This window comes from Onychomys torridus, chromosome 20 (genome assembly GCF_903995425.1).
Source record: "Onychomys torridus chromosome 20, mOncTor1.1, whole genome shotgun sequence".
Classification (NCBI taxonomy): domain Eukaryota; kingdom Metazoa; phylum Chordata; class Mammalia; order Rodentia; family Cricetidae; genus Onychomys; species Onychomys torridus.
The window spans coordinates 6,518,335-6,544,018 of NC_050462.1; the positions used below are offsets into that span (position 1 = coordinate 6,518,335).

Below are 25,684 nucleotides of genomic sequence, written 5' to 3' on the forward strand. Positions count from 1 at the left end.
CTCTTAACCACTGAGCCACTTCTCCAGCCCCCACTTTACTATCTTTATTATTTATCCCTGTAATTATTTGGGGTAAGGAAATGAAATCATGGCCTCAGGGCCCTGGGCTATTTTATTTACAGTGTTTGCAAAAGCATGGGGCCATTTTGTTGTTGTTGTTGTTATTGTTGACAGCTTCCAATTGTTCCTGAGGCTTGATGACTTCAGTCTCAGTACCACCAACCTTCACCATGTCTGTCAGGCTGTTGGGGAATCCTAGCCTGGGTTGTTGCAATAGCTCCACAGAAACATCACCCTTATTCCTGGTTGGTATTAGAGAGCTTGATTTATAGGCAGAGCACAGAGCCAGGAATTGAACAGCACATAGGATGTATAGAGATGGGAACACAGAGGAAGGTTCACAGAACCTTGTTCACATTGTTACAATGTAACGTTGTTTCAATGGTCTTGGCTGGGACTGTCTCCTTTGTGCAGTCACACAAAATCTTCAGTTAATAGGCCATCCCCTGTTGTGACTGTCTGTAGTTAGGCCTTCTCCTGTGCATGGCTTCCCAGCACTGCTAAGGTCCCCTCCACTTGGACAGTGGGTGGACAGTGGAGGATATGGACGGTGAGGATGTGGACAGTGAGGATGTGGACAGTGAGGATGTGGACAGTGAGGATGTGGACAGTGGGTGGACAGTGGAGGATGTGGACAGTGGATGGTCAGTGGAGGATGTGGACAGTGGAGGATGTGGACAGTGAGGATGTGGACAGTGGGTGGACAGTGGAGGATGTGGACAGTGGATGGTCAGTGGAGGATGTGGACAGTGGAGGATGTGGACAGTGGATGGTCAGTGGAGGATGTGGACAGTGGAGGATGTGGATAGTGGAGGATGTGGACAGTGGATGGACAGTGAGGATGTGGACAGTGAGGATGTGGACAGTGAGGATGTGGACAGTGAGGATGTAGACAATGGAGGATGTGGACAGTGAGGATGTGGACAGTGGAGGATGTGGACAGTGGAGGATGTGGACAGTGAGGATGTGGACAGTGGAGGATGTGGACAGTGGATGGACAGTGGAGGATGTGGACAGTGAGGATGTGGACAGTGAGGATGTGGACAGTGGGTGGACAGTGGAGGATGTGGACAGTGGATGGTCAGTGGAGGATGTGGACAGTGAGGATGTGGACAGTGGAGGATGTGGACAGTGGATGGTCAGTGGAGGATGTGGACAGTGAGGATGTGGACAGTGGAGGATGTGGACAGTGGATGGTCAGTGGAGGATGTGGACAGTGAGGATGTGGACAGTGGATGGTCAGTGGAGGATGTGGACAGTGAGGATGTGGACAGTGAGGATGTGGACAGTGAGGATGTGGACAGTGGGTGGACAGTGGAGGATGTGGACAGTGGATGGACAGTGAGGATGTGGACAGTGGATGGACAGTGAGGATGTGGACAGTGAGGATGTGGACAGTGAGGATGTGGACAGTGAGGATGTGGACAGTGAGGATGTGGACAGTGAGGATGTGGACAGTGGAGGATGTGGACAGTGGAGGATGTGGACAGTGAGGATGTGGACAGTGGATGGTCAGTGGAGGATGTGGACAGTGAGGATGTGGACAGTGGATGGTCAGTTGAGGATGTGGACAGTGGATGGACAGTGAGGATGTGGACAGTGAGGATGTGGACAGTGAGGATGTGGACAGTGAGGATGTGGACAGTGAGGATGTGGACAGTGAGGATGTGGACAGTGAGGATGTGGACAGTGGAGGATGTGGACAGTGAGGATGTGGACAGTGGATGGTCAGTGGAGGATGTGGACAGTGAGGATGTGGACAGTGGATGGTCAGTGGAGGATGTGGACAGTGGATGGACAGTGAGGATGTGGACAGTGAGGATGTGGACAGTGAGGATGTGGACAGTGGATGGACAGTGAGGATGTGGACAGTGGATGGACAGTGAGGATGTGGACAGTGAGGATGTGGACAGTGAGGATGTGGACAGTGGATGGACAGTGAGGATGTGGACAGTGGATGGACAGTGAGGATGTGGACAGTGAGGATGTGGACAGTGAGGATGTGGACAGTGAGGATGTGGACAGTGAGGATGTGGACAGTGGAGGATGTGGACAGTGGAGGATGTGGACAGTGGAGGATGTGGACAGTGGATGGTCAGTGGAGGATGTGGACAGTGAGGATGTGGACAGTGGATGGTCAGTGGAGGATGTGGACAGCTCAGGTCCTTCCAAGGATACTGTACTCATTGCAGGCTCATCAATCATCCAATACACACCTGTAAAATGAGTATTTAGTCATGGAAATTCTAATTTTACTGAATGCAGTGTCTTATCTCTGAATCCTCCAGACATCTTATTACTATGTCTTCATGTTAGTCATAATCACATTTGTTGTGTAGTGAGTATATATGGTATTGCTAAGAGGGGAAATGTCTGACTGTTCCTCATGTAGAGCAGTAATGGAGCAGTTAGGACATGAAATGTACATATACTGAAGACTTCTGAAATTAGGATCACATGCTCAAGGAGGACACATAAGACCTTTTACCGGCGACTATGACATTCCAGCAATGTAGACATTTTAGCATCTTAGTCCTGTAAATACAATGCTAGCCCTAAAGTTGTTTCTGAAAGTCAGTCCGGTTTCACAGTGGAGTACTATGCAGCAGGAATAAATGATCTGAAGTTTTATATAACAACCCTGACATCCTTGTTAGAAATCAGTTGACTGTACATATGTAGGAGTGTCCAGCCATCTTTCGCTCGGCTCATCTGTGCATCTGCTCTTCTGAGTCTTTGAATGGTCGGCCATCTTGATTTTAGTTTCAAAACGGAATCACTGTTCTTTCTCATCAAGCTCTTTGGGTGAGTCACAGTTGGCTAGTATGGACACATGTCAGTTTTAAATCTACCAGTCAAGTCAGATGTGGGTGACTGCCAAACAGCTCCTGCCAAAGCAGCACACTGTCATCTCCACTCCAGGCCTTCGGGCACTGGCATTCAGCACCAGCAGCAGGCAGACCCTGTGACACGCGTGTGAGCCTCCTCAGCATCCAAGCCGATGCTGTCAGGCTTTCACACCTGCCAACTTCTCTGAGCTGCCCCAATGCCTAACTCACACTTCCAGAATGCTAATTAGATTAATTAGTGTTTCTTCCCTTTGTCCAGTAAACTAGCCTCTGCTTTTCTGTCTGTCTGCTAAGCATGAGAATACATTTTCTCAGGTTCAGATTTCTCAGTTATTTCTGCTCTTCCCTCTTATGCCCTCTCCATACTACTAAGACAAAGTTTTCTTTTTAGCTTTCCCACTTCCATCAGAAAAGTTTCTAAGTCCATTGGTGTCCTCATTGTATTGTTTTTGAGGTAGTACCTGCCTGTGAGGTCCAGCCTGGGTTTAATTTTGCCGTCCTGCCTCAGCTTCCAGAGTACAGGGATTACAGGAATGAACCACCATGTATGGCTGTGTCCATATCTTTCTCTATTAGCCATGATTCTCTTTTCTGTTTTTGTTACTGTCATGCATAGCCCTCATGGACACGCTTCTCCTTGTGGCTGTGCTGTGTGTATTTGGAGCTCTGACTTTGGCATGTTCACACTAAGTATGTTCTTAAGACTTTTTCCTGTGGCTCAGCATTGCTTCTGAGACTCTCTCACAAATGTAGCTATTACTCATCTATTTTACTGTTACAAATTGTATGATGTTGTGTGAATATTATATAATGCATTTACTCTTTTTAATTTTTGATTTTATGTGTATGACTATTTGTAGACAGAATTTTATGTCCTGCCATCACGCTCCCAAATAACCACACAGTGACTTACTATTAATAATAAATGCTTAGCCAATAGCTTAGGCTTGTTATTAACTAGCTCTTACAACTTAAATTAACCCATGTTTCTTATCTACATTCTACCCCGTGACTCAGTACTTTTCTTTAACATGGCATGTTCATCTTCCTTCTCCCCTCCTCTCCTGGGGACTCCACCCTTTTGAGTGCTCTCTCCCTGTCCACAAGTTCCACTTAACCTCTTCCTGCCTAGCTATTGACCATTAGCTCTTCATTAAACCAATGAGAACAACACATCTTCACAGTGTACAAAAAGACTATTCCACAACAAGTATTTTTTGCTTTCATGCATGTATACCATGCAGTGCCCTCAAGGGCCAGAGGCCATCAGATACCCTTGGGCTAGAGTTACAGCCAGTTGTGAGCTGCCATGTGGGTGCTAGGACTTGAACCCAGGTCCTCTGGAAGAGCAGCCAATGCTCTTCATTGCTGGACTATCTCTCTATCCCCCATTCACTCTTCTTTCACTGAGCCTTTAGCTCATGATTATTGAATCTAAGGTGTGTTACTGTGGGTCAGCTGTGGACAGAAAGGTTTATGCACTTTTGTGTCATGGACTCCTTGAGAATTTTTTTAATATTGTGGTTTCAAAATAAGGTTTTAGGGTTTTTTTTCCTCTTGGTGCTGGGGATTGAACTCTAGGTCTCAAGTGCAGAAAGACATCCTGACATTGACCTATGCCCTCAGTCTCCCAAGTCAAGTTTTTGAATGCACACAGGGAATTGTAGTTATATGAAAGAAAATGACATTTTCCTCTCTCCAAAGTATATGCATATCCTAAAAGCATTTTGTATTGTCCAACAGTCATAAAATTTTTCAGAATAAACATAATACAAATAAAAAATAATAAAAACTGTATATATATACATATATACATATATATGTGTATATGTGTGTGTGTGTGTATGTATTGTTCATTAACAGTTTTTTTTTCTCAAGACAGGGTTTCTCTGTGTAGCTTTGGTGCCTGTCCTGGAACTCACTCTTGTAGCCCAGGCTGGCCTTGAACTCAGAGATCTGCCTGCCTCTGCCCCCTGAGTGCGCCACCACTGCCCATCATTAACAGTTTTTGACACTGGGTGGTGGTAGCATACACCTTTAATCTTAGCACTTGGAAGGCAGAGGCAGGTGGATCTCTGTGAGTTCCAGGCCAGCCTGGTCTACAGAGCGAGTTCCAGGCCAGCCAGGGCTACACAGAGAAACCCTGTCTTGAAAAAAAAAAAAAAACAATAAAAAAGAAATTAATATTAAAGATTTTGTTGTTATTTTAAGACATGGTTTCATGTGGCCAAGGTTGGCCCATGTAGCTTACTATGACCTTGAACTCTTGGTCTTCCTGCTTCCACCTCACAGATGTGAGGGCTGAGGTTACAGGTGTGCACTGCCATGCCTGGTTTGAAGAACTGTTATACTCAGGACTCCGTGCCCTCCCTGTTGAAACTAAACATACAGTCAAGAGTGAAATAGCATTTTCCTAGGTTATTTAACTTTAGGAAGATGTCTGTGTAGTCTTTGAACAAATGCCAGGTGTACTTAAAATGCTAAATGTGTGAGCGCCTGGCTTGCTGTGGGCTCTCATCCTTTACTCTCACACCCTTTGCAGGGCTGATGTGTGTGTCCTGTCCAAGAGGTGTGCAGATGGGGATGAAGGGTCATGACCTCTTAGCAGGCGGGAAGAGGGAAAGTCAGTGTGAAGGGCGCTGCCTCTGGCTGTGCGGTTGTGGCCCAAATTCCATGACGTATCAGCCATTTCCAGTCTTGCTCTTGGTGATTGGAGAAGGAACGTGGAGTCTGGCCAGCTCTTGAGAGCTCAGGCCTGCCCCAGTCTCCACCGCACTGAACTTCCACAGGAGAAGCAAAAGCTTCCTCCTTGCACACTTCTGAAACCTTGCAGCAGGGCACAGTCTAGACTGTTGGGCTGCTGCTCGGGAGTCCAAGGGGCATGCTTGTGGGCCTATCTCTTCTCTGAAGCTAAGAAGGACTGTAGCAGGAGTCGCTGCAGCCTACCAGGAATCACCATCTACCAGCTTGGGTCTTTCTCAGTTTATTTTACTCATTCCCTTTTAAATTTTATAAATACTCTTATTTACATATTTGTATGGTGTGTGTGTGTGTGTGTGTGTGTGTGTGTGTGTGTGTGTGTGTGTGTATCAGAGGAGTACTTAACTTACTTTCAAGAGTCCTCTCCTTTTGCTGTATAGGTCATCGAGAGTGAACTCGTGTGTGAACACCACACATGTGCCACTGTGCACAAGTCAGACCTTGTCCGCCACAGCACTTCAGAGCAGCGCTGCAGGGCCGGCACTGTCTCTCCTCCCTTCTCCCTGTAGGAGACTGGGATTGTAGCCTGGCTTTAAGTGGGTTCTGGGGAGCTGAACTCAGGTACTCACACCTGCGTGCCACTTGCTTGAATCAGGAGTCATCTCCCCAGACCTTCAGAAAAGATTTGAGTTTGCTTTTTCCAATAGCCTTAGGGCACTATCAATCTGAGAACCTTTTAAAATAGGCAGGCAACTTGAGGCTATCCGGGTCACCTGGGTCACTTGTTGCTGTATTCAGTTCCTTGAAAGACCATTTGTGGTTAGGAATTTTTGTTGTTGTTGTTGTTGTTGTTGTTGTTTTTTGTTTTTGAGACAGGGTTTCTCTGTGTAGCTATGCGCCTTTCCTGGATCTCTCTCTGTAGACCAGGCTGGCCTTGAACTCACAGACATCTGCCTGCCTCTGCCTCCCGAGTGCTGGGGGATCTTTTTGTAAGGAGTAATTTTTTCTCCTTTCCATGTAATCAAATTTCCCTCCTCTTCTTGAGGACTGGTTTACTTCTTACACAGGGTTTTAGTTTTAATCTTCAAATCTTCTATTAGATGCCCCCCGGGGGGGATGAGACGGCAACTTTGTTTTTCCCTTCTGTTCACTGTGCCCCTGCTACTGTCAAAACACACAAACCAACAAACAAATAACAGACTGAGCAAGCCATGAGGAGCAAGCCAGAAAGCATCATTCCTTCATGGTCTCTGCATCAACTCCTGCCTCCAGGTTCCTGCTCTCTGAGTTCCTGTCCTGACTTCCTTCAGTGTTGAACAGAGATATGGAAGTGTAAGCTTTCCTCCCCCCAAAATACAAAAAACAACACCTGGGAGGCTCCTTGGCTGCTGGAGAGGCAGAGGGTGCATGCAGATGGCTGGGTGAGGTTTGTGTCCGGCGAGGCAGTGGTCACCTCAGCATGCCTGTGGTACCCTCCCTCTGAGGCCTCCGAGTTTTCTTGTCAGTTCAGTGATGCCTTTGAAAAGACATAGCTTACAAAATTGGCTGAGCATTTGAAGTTGTTCTTAATGATTGAGTTATTTGCAATGCTGCTAAAAAGTCATGTCCTTCGTTTGGGCGGGGTTGTCCCTCTGGGAGGGGGTGTCCCTCTGGGAGGGGGTGTCTCTTTAAGGCTTGGATCTGGTTGTGTTGTATATTAATCTACAGGAAGAACCGATTCTTTTCCCAGCAGCCCTCAGTCTGTTCAGCAGAGCCGCAATGGGACGGGGAGAGCAGTGTATAGCCTTTGGAGTTTCCCAGCCTCAGTTGGACCTCACTCTCAGTCGCTGTCTGCCCAGCCAAGTGCCTTCGGTCTTTCTCCATCAAATCCCCTCTGGAGAAACTCTCTGTGAGCACAGTTCACACCATAGTCCTCAGGAGCAAAGGCTATCAAATGTTAGCACCGCTCAGCCCCTAAACCTCACAAAAACAACTCAGATTGGAATGACGTTTCATCTGAATAGCAGAAATAGACTGAATTACTCCTGAATTACTCCTGAATTATTCCCAGACATTTAAATACTAGATTTCAGCAGTGGCCTCAGCCTGGAGACGGAACCAGAGAAGGCTGTTTTATAGGGGCATGAATTCAACCTTTGCAAAGTCCAGTTAGGAAGAACTGTCCTCACTTCTATTTCTGAGGGTTGTTTGTGCCGTATTCCTCAGCATCCCTCCCCAAAGCAATCACCTTTCTTCACACAGTGCACAAGGCTGCTGCTGGCAGTCTTCGGCATTAAAGAAATGCTAATGCATGCGAATATTGATCGGAGCTCAAAGAAGAGCCGGCCTAGAAAGTCAATAGCGTCCAAAGCAAATATATGTTCTTGTGCCTACATATTTATTTAAATTATAGACAGAACATTTATAACTTGCATAATTAACCAGGGCTACAAAGTTGCCTTTTCAGAAGGCATATTTACCCAGAGAAGATATGCATATTTCATAGAGAGCAGGCAATGTTAGAACATAGTATGCCCTTGGTTTGGTATCTGATGTGGAAAGCATTTGTTCCTTAATCAGTGATTTAATTTTGAGGCAAAACAAGTTGCAGTAAGAAGACTTGGACACCATTTTCGTAGTTTACACCAGAGATCCAAGAAAACGCTAATATATTTTGATAACCTGAAAAAAAGAAGTTTTTAAAAAATTAAACCTGTTTAAACTATTAGTCATTAGAACATCTTTAAAAAGAAATCACGTAAGAAGTTGACTTGATTCTGTGGCCTCTTGTGTAGAGTAAATGGAATAAGACCGTGGAAGAGAAAACACGAAGGAGATTGTGTGTGACCGTGTATGATAGTAGGCTCCTTCCCTTGTAGTTACGGCTGGAGCACACTGTACTGACAAGTCCATCCATTTTAAAGAGAGGTTCAGAGGTGAGATGTCACAGCGCTCACTGTTGTTAGAAACCAGTGCTCATACGCTTGTTCCAGCCGGTGCTGACAGTCAGTGCTAGTGTTTGTGGAGTAGAGGAACCAGGCAGTGGTGTAAGCCCCACATAGCAGCCCTGTGAGATGGGTGACAGCGGCTCATGTTAGAGGCTCAGGCAAGGAAGACGTGGGATGTTTTCATCTGTGGACAGCAGCAGTTCCCCGGGTGGAGCCTCTTAGCATACTTGTCTGCTTGCACCTTAGTACTTGAGCCCTGGTGAGTGGGTCCCAGTGTCTCAGCTGCTCATAATCTGAAGTACAGACATGCAGGAACTTGTAAGATATAGCTAACCATTCATTCACTACTCAGCTCTAGCAGTCCTTAAGTTACTGGAAGCAAATATTTCAAAATGATAAATAAAAATACACCATGTACATGACACCCACACACCACTCCCTGCCCCTCTTCATTCCTCTCCAGTGCTCATCAGAACCATAACTTGTCATTGTCCTAACGTGTGACGTCATTTTTAACATCTGGAAGTGTATTGAAGTGTTAACACTTTTCAGTTTTCTGTTGCTGTTTATAGTCAACCTAATGCTTTTGAGACAGCATCATCTAGTTCTGTTCAGTGTAGAATCTGTTCGCTTGTGTGGCCTGAAACTTGGTGTAGCCATGCTTGTCTAGGTCATGTTCGGCTCATGGCTTTTGGAACATGAATGGTGTGGTGAGGATTCTTGCTCACCTGTCAGTACACTTCTGCAAGCATTTCTCTGGCTTTCCACAGGTATCCCTAGGGTTTTCTCTTCCCAGGGAACTGAGATCTGAAGAGCCAAAGAGTCGGTTCCTTAGTGGAGAAAAGTTTATCCTTGTACCCTGGTGGTTCAGGGAGTGAGAAGAAACCAGATCGTTGTTTCTGCATGGAATCTACATTTGAGTGCGTACAGATGACTGTCCTCTCAGCGCTAAAGAAGAACTTGGGCTTTATGACTGGGCGGATTTGAATCTTACTCAACTTATAAGCTGGGTGTTTGTATCTCACCAGGAAAAAAACTTGAGATAAGCACAAAACAATCTCTATCACCCTCCGTTTTTATTATACTCGTTTTTAAAGGTTGTTCTTATTATATATGCTCATTAAACCCACAGTGGAACTGCTGACGTCAAGTACTGGCACCCAGTCATCTTTCCCCTAATGATGCTTGTCACACAAGCCTGGCAGCCTGAGTTTGATCCCAGGAACCCACTCTGACCACTACACATGTGCCATGACACACATGTCATCCCCCACCCCCACCCCCAAATCAGGGGCACACAAAGATTTGTGTTAAATTTTCTTGTGTGTTTACATGTATGTTTTCATGTTTGTGTGGATGCATGTTTGTGTTCCTATGTGTTGAGGCCTGAGGACAATCCTGGATGTCATTCCTCAGGTACTGCCCCGTGCGCATGCACACGCGCGCGCACACACACACAGAGTTTTTCAGACTTGGTCTCTCACTGGCCTAGAACTAGCTGAGGACTGGCCACATCGGCTCTGACTGGCCAGTGAGCTGTGATGATGGGCGTGCACCACACCTGCCGTAACATAGGCTCTGGATTGAACTCCGGCCACCATGCTTGTAGGACACTTTACAGGCGCTGCCTCCCCAGCCCCTAAGCTTCCTTAAACTCAGTAGCTGCTGCTTACAGATGCCTTCACTTTTCTGACTTTACCGCAATCTTTTTGTCTTTAGATTTTCCCCTGCCTTCTCGTTTTCTTCTTCCTCCTCCTTTCTTTTATTTATTTATTTATTTATTTATTTATTTATTTATTTTTTATTTATTCATTTATTTATTCATTTATTTATTGATCTTTCAGAGCTGAGGATTGAACCCAGGGCCTTGCGCTTGCTAGGCAAGCGCTCTACCACTGAGCTAAATCCCCAACCCCCTTATTTATTCTTCTTCCAGTGTTTCCTCTGTCTTGGGGACCCCGACCACCTCGGCAGTGGTTTTCATATCTTGGTTTCTGCTGCTCACCAGGCGTCTTCCATGGGCATCTTTCCCTTGTGTTTAATGAAGATTCATTTTCTCCCGTATTATAGACTTTCGCACTCAGCTGGCATGTGTGGCCCGGAGCAGCCTTGAGTGTGGTCAACAGCAGTCCCGGTTCCCCAGCACTGACGCTTTGACCTGGCGGTCTTGGGCAGTTTTCTTACAATCTGTCTGCTTCTGCTTTCTCCAGTGCCAGAGAAGGATGATGGTCCATACTGTGTTATAGACATGGTCTGAGAATTGAATCAGTGTGTGTGGTGGACCTCTTTGAAGGCCATATAGTCCCATTACAGGCCATTTAAGAGACAGTGTCTGCTGTTATTGTAGTTTACATTTTATTTTTTCCGTGAGATGAGCTTGGAATGCAATACACAAATTGAAACACTGTATTTCACTTCATGCTCACCTTACAGAAAAATCAAAATTATTCGTGTCCCTTATCATCAGTGTGGTCAAACATCTCGGATATTGGCTCTTGAGTTTCTTATTTCCCTTGTTGGATTATTTTTTTATGAACTGTAGGAATTCTCAATAGTTTCTCAAAATGTTCTGAACACGAATTCTCTGTCAATTAAATGAGAGGCAGGGATATTTTATAACCCTGGGGCAAGATTTTCATGTATTGAACTACGAAGCATTCACTGCAACTTAGTAAGTTATTCATTTATACATGTGTTATTTATGAATTCACCTCCAAATCAAGATCAGAATGATACTCTCTTATATTTCCTTATGAAGTTTTTCTTTTTATTCATTTTACCTGCAATTTCTGTCGAGGTTAGAAAAGTTCCTATTTTCTTTCTTTCTTAGTATGCATGTGTCCTTACAGGCCAGAAGAGGGCAACAGAATGAGCCACCATGTGGGTGCTGGGAATTGAACTCAGGGCCTCTGGAAGAGCAGTCGGTGCTCTTAACCTCTGAGCCATCTCTCCAGCCCCTCTTTCTTTCTTTTCTTCTTCGTCTTCTCCTTCTCCTCCTTCTCTTCCTCTTTCTTCTTCCTCCTCTGCCTCTTCTTCCTCTTGTTCCCCTCCTCCTTTTCTAAATTGTTTTTGGTTTTTCAAGACAGGGTTTCTCTGTGTATCCCTGGGTATCCTGGATCTCGCTCTTTAGACCAGGCTGACCTCAAATTCACAATTCACAGAGATCCTCCTGCCTCTGCCTCCAGAGTGCTGGGATTAAAGTTGTGCCACCACACCGGCTTTCTTTCCTTTTTCTGAGAGAGGTGGTAGTGTTTGATACAGGGTCTTTCTGTGTAGCCCAGGCTGACCTCACACTCATGGTTCTCTTTTCTCGGCCTCCTGCACGCTAGGATCAACTATTTCTTTTTTCTACGGCATGCTCTTCTGGATAGGTCCATGCCAGTTTCTGTAAATTGCCAGGTATTGAATTCCCGAAGCTCTGTGGGTTGCCTCTTCTCTGTGGTAACTGCATAGCTGTTTAGACCTCTGCTACAGTTTTTCCAAGTGAATCTTCAGAGTAATAAAATGTAAGGATTCAAAAGTAGACCAAACAGGAGATAAGTAAAGGAATGAGTGGAGTTGTGTTCTGATAAAACTTTATTTACACAAGTAGGTGACAGGTTGAATTGGGCTTATGAGCTGTCATTGCCAATGCTTGTTTGTTTTTTTGTTTGTTTGTTGTTGTTGGGGTTTTTTTTTTTGTTTTGTTTTTGTTTTTTGAGACAGGGTCTCTCTGTGTAGCTTTGTGCCTTTCCTGATCTCCCTCTGTAGCCCAGGCTGGCCTCGAACTCACAAAGATCTGCCTGCCTCTGCCTCCCAAGTATTGGTATTAAAGGCATGCCAATGCTTGTTTTAAACCAGGGTTTTATAATCTTTTCCATTTGTGAATTTTTTCTCTAAATTTTTTTAATTCTCTAAATTTTTATGTGATATTGATCACTCAGTCAACAGAAGTCTTCCCATTGTTTCCTAGATTTTTTAAAAATTTCACCTTTCATTTATTCAATCATCTGATGGTCATCCAGAAGATGTTGCTCGCTGTCTACGTGTTTGTGCTCTCTGAACTCACTTCTTGATTTGTAGTTCTCTTCCACTGTTGTCTGAGAAAATGGACAGTAGTGTTTCAACTTTTATTTATTTATTACGTATACAGCACGTATCCCTGCAGGCCTGAAGAGGGCGCCAGATCTCATTACAGATGGTTGTGAGCCACCATGTGGTTGCTGGGAATTGAACTCATGACCTCTGGAAGAGCAGTCAGTGCTCTTAACCTCTGAGCCATCTCTCCAGCCTCTGTTTCAACTTTTAAAATTCATTGGAACTTGATTTTTGGTCTGTCATGTGATAGTCTTGGGAGATGTATGTGCTGAAGAGCAGAACATGCTGTGTGCTGCTCATGAGGGGCACAGTCCACACATGTGGTTAAGCATTGCTCTCTTGTCTGACCCCAGTGTTGCTTATCTGTTTTATCTGTCCGTTAAAGAAAGGGGTGTTAGAGTTCCCATTGTTACTGGATTATAGTTTCTCCCTTATGTCTAATAATATTTCCTCCTGTATTGAGGTGGTCACATGTTGGGTGTGTGTGTTTGCAGTTCCCATGTCTTTGTGTTGAATCAGTCCTTTCTTCCTTTCATGATGACGTTCTGTGTCTCATTGACTCTGCTGTTTAAGGGCAGACAGCAGTGTCTGGTGAGGGTAGCTGCTCCTGTCCCACACTATTCCCGTGTGTGCGATTTGTGGTTTCCTCCTCCTTTAGATGCTGTGTATCCTCACTGGAGGGAGTCTTCTCATAAGCAGCACATCATGGGGGCTTGCTTTCTCTTTGTTGCACAAATCCTGATTGGTCTTAATAAAAACCCAGAGCTTTCACCCAATCAGAGAAGCAGAGCAAGCCATAGCCACCACCTCTTACCTCACCAACTCCTCAGCCTGAAAGAGCCAGAGTTCCTGTTTCCTTCCACCTTATATTCCTTTCTCTGCCCAGCAATATCACTTTCTCCATCTTCCTAGTGCTGGGATTAAATGTGTGTGATCCCAAGTACTGGAGTTAAAGGTGTATGCCACCAATGCTTGGCTGTTTCTCTATTAGACTGGACTAATCTCATGTAGCCCAGTGTGGCCTTGAACTCACAGAAATCCAGACAGATCTCTGACTCTGCCTCCTGAGTGCTAGGATTAAAGGTGTGTGCCACCACTGCCTGATATCTACAGCTAGCTCTGTCCTCTGATCTTCAGGCAAGCTTTATTACAAACAATATATCACCACACTCTTAATCAGTTAGCCAATATGTTTATTTTGATTTAACTTAATCCATTTAAATTCAGGATTACTCTTAATAATTATGAACTCTTTTCTGTTGTTTCACTAATTATGCACTGCTCACATTTCATGACTTTTTCTTTATGATTTAGCAACTTTCTCTTATGCTGTTTAATTTCTCTTCCATGTATCTGTTCTTCTAGAGAATTTTGTAATGTTTACTTTTGTGACAGATTCTCTTACTTATTTCTTGGATGGCTGATTTAGTAATGCTGAGATTCCTCAGATTCTTTGACTTCATTTCTTCTGATTTGGAAGGAAAATTGTGCTGGGTATAACATTCTTGATAATTGTGCTGGGGATAGCACTCTTTCTTGGTTGGCAGGGTATCTTTTTTCTTCTACTATTTTGCCTGTATTATTCTCTCATATCTCATTTGGCTTATAAGCTTTCTTCTAAGAACTCCACTGCAGGAATCTGCTCTCAGTCTTAATGCACCTTTGCTTATAATGTGACATGATTGTTCTTCCTATTTTTAAGATTTTTCTCTTTGCACTGTACCGTTGATATTTTGACTATAATGTGCTTGGTGATCTGTTTTGATTGACTCTAGAGACTTTTGAGCATCTTGAATCTGTATGTCTGCTTCCCTTTGAAGATTTGGGGCATTTTTCCACTATTATTTTGTGAAATGAGTTATTATTACTATCATTACTGTGAGTGTGTCTGTTTGATGGGAGGGTGCACACATGCTGCACTGTTTGTGAAGTCAGAGGACAGCTTTGGTTCTCTCCTGCCTTTACCCAAGCTCCAAGGATTGAGCTCAGTGGTAGGGTTGGCGGTGACAAACACTGTCCCCGCTGAGCCATCTCACCAGCCTACAAAATGGGATTTAATACTTTCCCCCTTCTCTTTACTTTCCAGAATTACCATGATGCATATTTGCTAACATTCTCCCATATGTCTTAAAGGAGCTCTGTCTGTCTGTGTCTGTCTTTCTAACTAGGTTAATTATAAAAGCCCTGCTTGTGTTGGTTTGTTGTGAAAGTATTCTCTTTTATTTTTCATTTAATTGAAATTTTCAGTTCTAAGGGGTTCCAGCTGGTTCTTATTTTCTGTCTTTTCTGAATTGTCTTCTTTATATTGTTGATCTCTAGACTCTTGCATCTCTAACTAGGTTTTGTTAGGAATGCTACTTTGAGTTCTTTTCAGCACCTCAGTGGTTTTCTTCAAATTGAGATCATTTCTGGAGAATTATGTTCTCCTTTGCAGATTTCGTGTTTCCTTTGCATCCTGTGTGTTGGTGTCTGTGCAGCTGGTGTGTGTGTTTGCCTCTTCTCATCTTGTGAAGGACCTTCCATAGGAAAGGATGTTTGTATTTAGATGGGACCCAGTCAGCTTGGGTACTTGTGGTTGGTCACAGAGACCCCAACAGCACGGTCTTTGTGTGTTTTCTCCCTGTACCTGTACCTGTACCAGCATGGCTGTGAGCACCTTTGCAGTCTAGATTGCGGCCTGAGATAGCTGTATGACCCTGAAGTGGAGGTGTCTTCAGGCTCCACAGAGTCTGGCTGCAATGACACTTTGGCGACAGTGGCATGTGGAGAGAACAGTCTATGTTCTGTAGGGTAAGTGCAGGTGGAACCAAGGAATGAGACCAGTAGCCACGGGATCTCCACAAAAGAGATCTTCCCAGGACTCCCAGGTCTGTGGGAGATGCCTGGGATGGTAACATGGATGTCATAGTTCTGGAGATACAGGGTGGGCTGGGCTAGCTAGCACAGGTGACACTGGGGCCCTGGTTTGACAGGCTTTAGAACACGAAGGAGAGTGTTCCAGGGTCCTGCTGTGTGGTTGTTATGGTTGGTCTGGTGCTGGCGGGTAGGGGAGAAGGCTTTCTCCAATTCCTCTGGGGCAGGCACAGGTGGACTCTGGATTGTAGCTATGGCAGCCTACAGGATAGGATACCAAAGGGCACTCACTCTTCCACCAGGTGAGGCACACACTGACCCAAGGGCTTCCAGCAGCCCAGGTGTTTGGCTGCTGGCTAGAGCTGCGACTAGACAGTGGCTGTCTCAGTATATTCTGGGTTTGGAGGAGCTACAAGGGAGGGCCTTCTTTGCAGCTGAGGTGTGACTTTTAGACTAACCAGCTCCTGGAATTAGGTCTAAAGCTTGTGGAGTCAGGACTGCGGGCCGCTGGTCCCAGATACTTACACCTTTCTGCTCTGAGGTTTGTTTTTTGTTTGTTTTGCTTTCTTCAAATAAGAAGATAGACACTCAGATTCATAAGAAACTTGCCCGAAGAACAAATTGAGATTCAAAAAATCCCAATCTTTTGGCTTTGAGACAGAGTTTCATTATGGTAACTCACTCTGAGGCTCGTGAACTTAGAGCAGTCCTTCCTTGTCCCTCAAGTGCTGAAATTACAAGTCAAATTCCAAATCTTAAAGCACCTAAGTTCAAGATTCTAATATTCTCTGCTTCCTATACACTACACTGGCCAACAGTGTTAGCTTTATGTGACTGCCAGGCATCCTTGGCCAGTGAAGCTGTCAGGAAGCATCAGCCTCACGCAGGAGGCGGCAGGGCTCAGAGTGTGATGTCTGTGGCAGAAGTCCAAGGGCATCCAGCATTCAGCCCCGGCAATCTAATCTTTGGTACCTGTCTCTCAGATTTGGGCAAGCCACCCTCCTTCCTGGTAAAGGGGTCAGAGCTGCAATGGTAACCCAAGGCAGAGATTGGTACTATATGTGTTTTCCAGAGGAGCAAACACCACAAACAACAGCTGGATGAGGATGAAATGCTACAGTTGAAAGCTGGGATGCTTTAAGCATCTCAGGAACCCATGCTTTTGTTTGTTTGTTTGTTTGTTTGTTTGTTATAAAAAGATTACCTTCCTGTTAATTAGCTGCCTCTTTTCAAGCATGGTTCTTGACCTGGACATATGCTCTTTCTTCCAGAAACAAGCGGTTCAGGCTGGTGGCCATGTTAAGGACGGGGAGATGCAGGTGACAGTGGTCATCTCTGGTTTTCTCTTGCAGGTGTTCACGTTGCTGTGGATCGCCGACTGGATGGTCCATCGCTTCTGGAGGAAAGGGAAGGACCCGGACAGTTTCTCCATCCCCTACCTAACGGCACTGGGTGACCTGCTTGGGACAGCTCTGCTGGCCTTAAGTTTCCATTTTCTCTGGCTTATTGGAGACCACGATGGGGACGTTGGGGACTAATGGGTCCTAGAAGCTGTTGCGGGGTCACCCAAGAGGAGAACACAAGGCAGTCCCCGCTGCCCTCTCCAAAGCTGTTGTGTGGCTTATGCCAGGGTCGCCTGCGGTTCACCTGACTCCATAATGGCCTTAACGTACTTTTTAAGGAATTTGTGCTGAAACCACAATGAACGGTATTTGTGCTGCTTTTTGTAGAATAAATAATTTGACACAGACATAGATATAAGCTCATACTCTAAAGTTAATTAGGAAAGAATATAGGATGTGTACAATGAATAATTTTGAAACCACAGAGCTAGCAGAAATATACTTTATTATTAAGTTATAGTGCAAGGTGAGAGGCAAGGGAGCCTTAGCCTTCTTTGTCTTACAGCTGTATCACTGCAGCGGATGTTGTGATGGGAAAGGGACCAGCCGAGGTCCCTAAGTGTTAATTATACCCTCCTCTGCGGGAGCAAGGCTGCCAATCACTTATTCCTAAACTGACCAATTCCTTCTGCTGAGCACGTGGCAAACTGACTTGTGCTCGTGTGTAGGACGGTCCTGTGCCAATGTTCATTTTATTTCAGTTCTCAACAGGTGATGCTTTAAGAGAAGGGGCTCGACATGCCACCCCCCACAGGACTTCAGTTTGCAGGCCTCTTGCTCTGGTTCCCTCCTCCTGACTCTAAAAGCAATGGGCCGTTTTGTTCATTTGGAAAATGTTGATCTGATTTAGAAAATGGTCATCAGAGCAGAAAATCAGTTGAGCTGTATTTGTGGCACAGGATGGGGTGTGTGTGTGTGTGTGTGTGTGTGTGTGTGTGTGAACATGTGTGTATGCGTATGTTTGAGAGTGTGAGCATGTATAAGCATATGTGAGTGTATGTGTGTTCGTGTGTGCATGCGAACATGTGTGAGCATATGTGTATGCATGTGTGTGTGTGTGTGAAGAGAGAGACAGAGACAGATAGAGACCAGAGAGAGACAGAGACAGATAGAGACCAGAGAGAGACAGACAGATAAACAAAGTAATTCCTTTTTCTAAAGTAAATACCATTTAATATAACAGAGACCTAAGATTTGGGAAGCGCAGGCGACCCTGTTGCTCTGTTGGGCCCCCTACCTGTCTGTCATCCCTCCAAAGGAGACTCTGTGGCTTACCTCACTCAGTCAGCATCTCACCATGGGCTCCATCTACAGGGACCATCTCATTTATGTGGCTGCAGTTCTCAAACATTTCCCTGAAGCTCCAGCCGGTCTCCTCTCGCCTGACTTGCACCTGGCAGTCGATAGGAAGCCCTTCTAGATCGCTTAGCACTCAAGAGAACTGCAGTTCAGTCTTTGAAGACTGTTAAATATTTAATCATGAAACTGCCGAGGGAGTAGAGTGCCCATGACATTGACAGTCTCGGTGAGTCGGTGTTGTGTAACTAGTGGGTGGTTTGTAAATATATTGAGGAAGTATTCTTATTGTTGTGGAGGCTGTGGTTTAGAGTTATATATTTTTGCTTATTTTTAAACTTCATTCAATTCTTCTGCCTTATAATCAGACTTTGAAGGCATGGTTTAAACTAATTGGATCTCTCCTTTAGAGAGCTATAATGTCACAGGATGAACATTCTGACAAAATAAGCATAAAGTTTACATTGATGAATATTTAGTTGCAAAGATTATTTTATGTTTTAAAAAATTAGTATACCTTTCTTTTTATTATAAAGTATTTGTGAATTTGGGTTTTGCATTTGGGCTGTACATTCTTTTGTTTTGAGACAGTCTTGCTCTATCTCCCAGGCTGGTCTTGAACCTGAGACCTATCTACTGAGCTTCTTTTCTTTAACTCACAAAAACTGCAGAGTCAGTCCCAGTGTTAGCTGCCAACCGTGTTAGGCTGCTGCTGTCTCTGTCACACGTCCCAAGACACATGCAGATGCTGACAGCAGTCCTCTCCTGTCTGGATCTTAGAGCAGGGACAGAGGGATGCTGAGGAGTGACATTTTTAAGATTGCACAGTTGCAAAGTGGCTGACTGTTCTAGACCTGTATACTTGGCTGTGTCCATCTATGCCCAACCCCCCAAAGCACATAAACTATCCACCTAGTTACCCGAGAGGAAGACGGCTGGAGAAAGTCCTGTCCACTGTCACTAGTCTTTCAGAATTGCAGGGATGCCTTCACCTAATGTATCTTGGTGGTCAGCACAGCCAGCTCTGAGCTAGTCATGTTCCTAATGTCACAGAGACTGTAAATGAAATAACAAATATTTTAACTTATAAAATATTTTTCACTTTATGATGAAGACTTTAGATTTAAAAAGGCGCCTCATTTTTTTCCTTTTGTTGTTGTTTTGTTTTTTGAGACAGGGTTTCTCTGTGTGGCCCTAGCTGTCCTGGATCTCACTCTGTAGACCAGGCTAGCCTGAAACTCACAGAGATCCTCCTGTCTGTGCCTCCTGTGCACCGGGATTGAAGGTGTGCGCAGCCACTGCATGGTGCCGCCTCTAAGCACCTACCATCTTCTTAGAGCTGCTGTGCCACAGGAGGACAGTCTTGGTCAGGACAGCAAACTGTCTAAGATGAATGGAATGGGCAAAAACAGATGCAGCCTGAATGGGTTGTAAAAGGATATACATTTCTTTAAAAACAATTGCAGGTCTTTGAAAGTCTTCATGTAAGCATATAAGTTTTATTTACCCATAAAATTTATTATCAGTCTTAGGTAAACTAACAGTATTTTTATACCACAAAACCCCCTACTTTCCAAAACTTTTTCCACTAATTTACCAGGCACATTACACACAGCTAAATAAATCATATTTTTTTATTCTTGACCATCCACCTTTTTTTGAAATTTCCGAAGTTTCTTAGAAGCTAATAAAATAGAAACACATGGTGGATGTCTTGTGGAGACATCAGAAAACCTCACACCATAAGCTGTCCGTGATATAGCCAAATGAGTCCTTTAAAGCCTCTCAGTGGTGGGGCGTCCCTTCCTCCCTGTGACTAAGGTATAGTTTACCCACTGACAGTGGGCTCTGGCACCTTGGAATTGTGTAAACCTAAGTCAAAATAAAATGTGAGAAGCATTTCCTTGTGCTGTTGTGGTTTCTGTTTTAATTACCCTGCCAGCTACAGAACCTGGAACGTGGGTGGAAATCCCCCAGAAGGGTCCAGGTGGTCTGCACCCCCACTGTGTTTGTGGGGCACAGTGCCTGGCTTTGATGAGAGCCGCACCTCCAGTCCACTGCTCCGCTGTGCTCTTCCGGTTGAGTGCTCCGGCCTTCCCTCCATCACCTCCCACAGAGCTGGGTCTGTCAGTCCCTTCTAGACAGGGCTGGCTGACTAACAGCTCACAGTCTCTGTCTGTCTGTCTGTCTGTCTGTCTGTCTCCATCTCTCTCTGCCTGGCCCTGAGCCATGGAGCATGGCCTGTGAAAGGCATGCCCACTCTGCCCCATCTACATTTCTAGCCTCCTTCAGTGGCAGGAAGCTGAGTGTTCTGTGGTCGTCACTTGCGCTTGGAACAGCGATGTGTCGCCCCAGATAACTGAAAGTGCATTCATCCAGTGATTAATTCCCACCAAAAAGTGATGCCTTGAAAAAAATAACAAACCAGTTGGAGACAGAGGCAGGCAGATCTCTGAGTTCAAGGGTAGCCTGGGCTACAGCACAAGTTTCAGGACAGCCAGGGCTACACAAAGAAACCCTGTCTTGAAAAACAAAACAACAAAAAGCACAGTAGGGGATTAAATGTGACCTAATCACATGGGTGAGCACCCGGCTGTCTCCAGCTCTGCCTCTGGGATCTGCCCATGCTGCCTTCCCTACACTTCCCGAGGCTCCTTGTCCACTCTTCCCCTAGCTCTTTTCTTCTCAGCTTCTCAATGTTGGGATGTTCACCTGTGTCTCCTCACTAGTCTCCTTTATTCCCCTAGGCCTCCCACATCGTTGTTACAGCATCTATGCTAATTCCTAATTTACTTTCCAGGTTCTAGCCTCTCCATTGAGTTCCCCATCTGTATCTCCCAACGGCAGTGGATGGTGCCACTTCTTAAATGACTGACAGCTGGGCACCCCAACTGTTTGGACAGTTGTCATCACTGTACCCAATGGCTACAGGGTCCACCTTAACGCTGACTCCCTTCACCCACGCAGCACTTCTGTAAGTCAGGAAGACCAACAACCCATGGGTGAGACAGCACGCAGAGGGGACAGCTAACAGACAAGAAGAGGTGTAGATGCTCATCTTCAAAATCAAAACAAGGCTAGGACTGGGGAACTGGTGCCGGGATCCCAGGACTTGGGAGGTAGAGGCACGAGGGTCAGGGTTGCAAGGTCCTCCTCAGCAACAAGTCAGGTTTGAGGCAGCCTTGGATACATGAGACCCTGCCTCAAAAACAAAACATAAGTTAAAGTGATCCTTAGCCACTGAACGCAAAACTGAATAAACCATGTTCTTTGCAAGGCTGTAGGGAGGTGGACAGAACTGATGGTAGTTGAACTGGATGGTAACAGATTGTAGAGGAGATTCTGGCCATCTTTTTTTGTTTGTTTTGTTTTGTTTTTTTGTTTTTTCGAGACAGGGTTTCTCTGTGTAACTTTGTGCCTTTCCTGGAACTTGCTTTGGAGACCAGGCTGGCCTCGAACTCACAGAGATCCACCTGCCTCTGCCTCCCGAGTGCTGGGATTAAAGGCGTGCACCACCAACAGCCGGCAGATTCTGGCCATCTTTAACAAAACACAAATGCACTTAGCATTTGATTGCCCAATTTCCCCATTACCACTGAACAGTAACTATAAAGTACCCATCTCTGTCCCGTGACCAGATTCTGTTTGCTGCCTGCCACTCCGAATAAAGTTTTATTAGAATGCACCAGTGGCTACTTCCCATCCTGATGTAGGACTGGGGAGCAGCTAGAAACAGCATAGCTGACCCTTTAACGGTGTGTTCACCATCCCCTGCCTCAGAGAACTCCTCACAGTGGCCAGCTGGGGTCAGGCTACCACTTGGGGAGGACTCCCAGCCTGGGGCTCGCCCTTTTCACAGCATGGTAAGTCACTCTCCATAGCCTGGGAGTTCCCAAACCTGGCTGTCCCTTGGGCCCCTCTAGCTTCTTCCTCTCTTGCTTAAGGCCCAGCAGACTCCAGAGACATTGATGTATGGGCTTGTTTGGGGCTTCTGGGCCAGCCCCAGGTAGGCAACTCTGTGAGTAGATCAGTCTTACTGCCTAGAATGTGTTGTTTTGGGGTGACCCACACGTCAGACACAGGACAGCTTCAGTGCTCACTTAGACTCGAGCCTCAGCTCTCTCCTCAACCTTCTGACTGCGTGTGGACCTGACGGTCTAACCTCAAAGGGCTCCACACCCTCCTGCAGGTTCTGGGCCACATGTCTGGCAGGCCTCTGGGTGAGGGTGGGGAATTGTATCTCTAAAGGCTTTCAGCCACCATTGCCCTTCGCAGACTTCCTTCCTCTGGTTGGTATGGTGATATTTTCTCTGATCAGTCTTTTTTCTTTCGTAGCTTTTATTTATGTGTGTGCAGCATGTGTGCAGGTACCCATAGAGACCAGAAGAGGACATTGGATCCCCTGGAGTTAGCTAGTTGTGAACCACCTGACACTATGGCTGGGAACTAAACTCAGGTCCTCTTGGGAAACACACTTGACAGCTGAACCACATCTCCAACCCCTTAGGTCAGTCTTAGGAGAGCTGAGCCAGGCTAGGAATGGGTTTCATGGGGCACACGTGACCATTCTGTGCTGGGCCCCTCACCATCTCAGTCACCACAAGTGAGTGTGTGAAAAGCGGAGATCCAGCCCACTGGGCAAGCTATCACATGTTAGGAATGCAGGACACATAGCCCAGATATTCAGAAGACCGTCATTCTACATGTATGCTGTAAAAGCCTACATGTCGAGTTTAAATCAATGTATGTCAGCCCAGGCACAAGACAAGCATAGTCTCAGACATACTCTGTGCACAACTGGCCATTAACAAAGTGCAGTTACTTCTGATTCACAGGAAGCCGGTATTTATGAGGGTGATGGGTGCTGGATGTTTGGAATGAATGGTCTTAAGGAAATGCTCAAGGCAAAGAAATCCACTCGGTTTCAACCAAGCTGGTTCTGAAGAGCTGTGTCAGTATAACAAGCAACACTGATGGGATCTTCCTCTCTTGATGGAAAACAGGACGTTAGCCCGAAATGACACTGTTGACAATGAGGAAAACACACAAAATATGGTCCCTGAACACTGAATCTTCACTTGTGCTCATTGGACACAACTCCAGTGCAAAAGTGCCTCTTCTTAGGTCCAAAGTGGGCACCCCTCAAGCCCCTAAAGTGTTGCAGGTTACAGCCTGGGCTCTGCTCAGGCCGGACTGACGGGTTGCTACTTCAAATCAGCATTCCTCAAACCTTGTGAAGGGGGTTTCTGTTTGCCAGGAAAGGCCATTACTTTCTTATCTGCCACCTACAGCCCCTCACTCCGGAAGGGGGTCTAGTTCTCTATTAACTCAAACAAGACTCCCACAGATCAAAGCCTCACGCTAGTTCCCAGGCTGTCCCAGATAACTGGCCCACCATCGCCCCTCATAACTGGCAGGACCCCACCCTCTCCCTCTGACCCTGGAGAGAGAGGCTTGACAGCTGGAATAAACCTTCTCTGCTCTGCCCACCGAGTGGTCTGGTTTCCTCCTGTTACATCGCGGTTTCAGAGATAAGCCACTCCACAGGAGCCAAAGGAGTTTGTAAAGCAGTTTAAAATCCAGTTGTGTATGAGGCCAGGGTCCCTGCATTTTTTACCCAGAAGCCCCGATGTCCTAGAGGCCCCTGGAACAGGCCGAACATACAGTAAACCCATACATATCATGGCTTGTTAACAGCAAAAGAAACAGCTGGAGACAAAGGAGAAGAAGTGTGTTTGCAAACTGCAGTGCCGGTGTACCGAGGGCGAAAAAGCTAGACAGAACATAGTCTCCCCTTGTGCGGGACTGACCAAAACACCAGAAGGAAAAGCGATAGTCTAAGCCGCCACCACACGGGGACCTATGAGCTCATGGGTACACAGGACAGACACTTGCCTGTGTGGACTTTTCCAGATTCTTTTGGATCTGAAACCCTTCACATGTATTACTTAGGTAAAATATCTTTTCAACATTGTCTTTGAGCCTCATTCTCACTGTGTTGTCCAGGTGGACCTGGAACTCTCGGTAGACCAGGCTGGCCTGCCTCCACGTCTCCAGTGCTGGGATTACAGGAATGTGCCACCACACCCAGCAATGAAAACTCATTTATTTTTAGAGAAAATTTATTCTTAAACAAAAATTATTATTTTAACCATTGGACCCCTGTTCTTTTGATCTGAACATGCACAGCATTGGTATTCAACATGAACATTGTCCACTTGAAAATAAGTTGAAAGGGAACTGGAGAGATGGCTCTGTGGTGCAGAGCACTGGCTGCCTTAGCAGAGGACTGGGTTCAGTTCCCAGAATCCCCATGGTGGTTCGCAGGCACCTGTTGTTAAAGTTCCAGAGGACTCAACACTTGCTTAGTAGCATTTTGTACTTTCAGACAAATAGGTCCTCAGCTCAAATTAGTATTTAATTATTATATCCAATATCAGGAATGAAAATACATTGTTTTGTTTAGCAATGAGGACGTTTGTGTGTGTGTGTGTGCTTGTGTATGAATATAGTGTTTGTACATGTGTGTAGTTATCGATGCATGCATGTGTGGACTCCAGAAGTTGACACTGGGAGTCTTTCTCTGTTCCTCTCTGTCTAATTTTCTGAGGCAGAGTCTCACTGAGCCTGGAGCATGCTGTTTCAGCTAGACTGGCTGGCCAGGGATCCTGGTCTCCGTTCCCCATTTCCACCAGTTCTGAGGTTGCAGACACAGGTCCCCTTGTCTGAATTTTGAGAAGGTGCTGCGATTCCAAACTGAGGTCCTTCTGTGTGTGCTGCAGGCACTGTCACCCACAAGCCACCCTCTAGCTCCAACCCCACCTCCTCCACCCTTTGTTAAAGCTGTGAACATGGTTCTTATTCTTCCAGGTAGTAGAAGGCGTTGTGTGGAAATGGGGCCTTTTGGTCTAATACAATTCTGGATTGTAAGTAACAAACACTAGTAAATGAACTTGGGGCCAGAAGAACTCTTGCCCATTGCCGACCCTTAGGCTTCTAGCTTTTGGTGATTCCCTCAGACAACCTTTCTAAAGCCTTCTACCAGATCATGGATTGCCAGTGGATTGGCATGGAATGCTCCAGCCCATGCCGCCAACTCTACAGAGGCCTTGAGGAGGCTGCAAACAGCCTCTTTGCCTGTCTCTCTTCTCCTTCCCCACAGCAGCTGGCCTGCCTAGATACTCCTCTCTTCTCTATTGTGAAGTTTGCCCATTCCTTTCCTATAACATGTCCCCACATTTTTTTCTTCAGTATCAGTACATTTCTTCAGTGAGCCCCATATCCAGATTCTTGGATGCCCAAGTCCTCATCCAAATGGCAGCATTTGCATATGAGCTCTGAACATATTCCCATATAGTTAATATCTTGATGTGGTTGGCTTTGAGATAGTGTTTCCATGCTTGGCCTTTAACTCCAGTCCAGGTGCAGGCTGCCCAGCCTGACCTCCTGTGTATTTTTTTTTAATATTTTTATTTTTTTTTAACCATTTATTATGTACAGTGTTCTGCCTGCATGTATG

At 45.6% G+C, this 25,684-nt stretch overlaps 1 protein-coding gene across 2 annotated transcripts in view; it reads left to right on the forward strand.

Moving 5' to 3' along the window:
- The window catches only part of Slc41a2 (solute carrier family 41 member 2), a 124,318-nt gene extending 106,431 nt beyond the window's left edge, over positions 1-17,887 (forward strand). For both annotated transcript variants that reach the window (XM_036169912.1, XM_036169910.1), the window contains exon 11: positions 16,819-17,887. In XM_036169912.1, coding sequence (XP_036025805.1) covers positions 16,819-17,004 — 186 coding nt within the window. In that variant the 3' untranslated portion in view covers positions 17,005-17,887. The remainder of the gene's footprint in view (positions 1-16,818) is intronic.
- Positions 17,888-25,684: the final 7,797 nt, after the last annotated feature.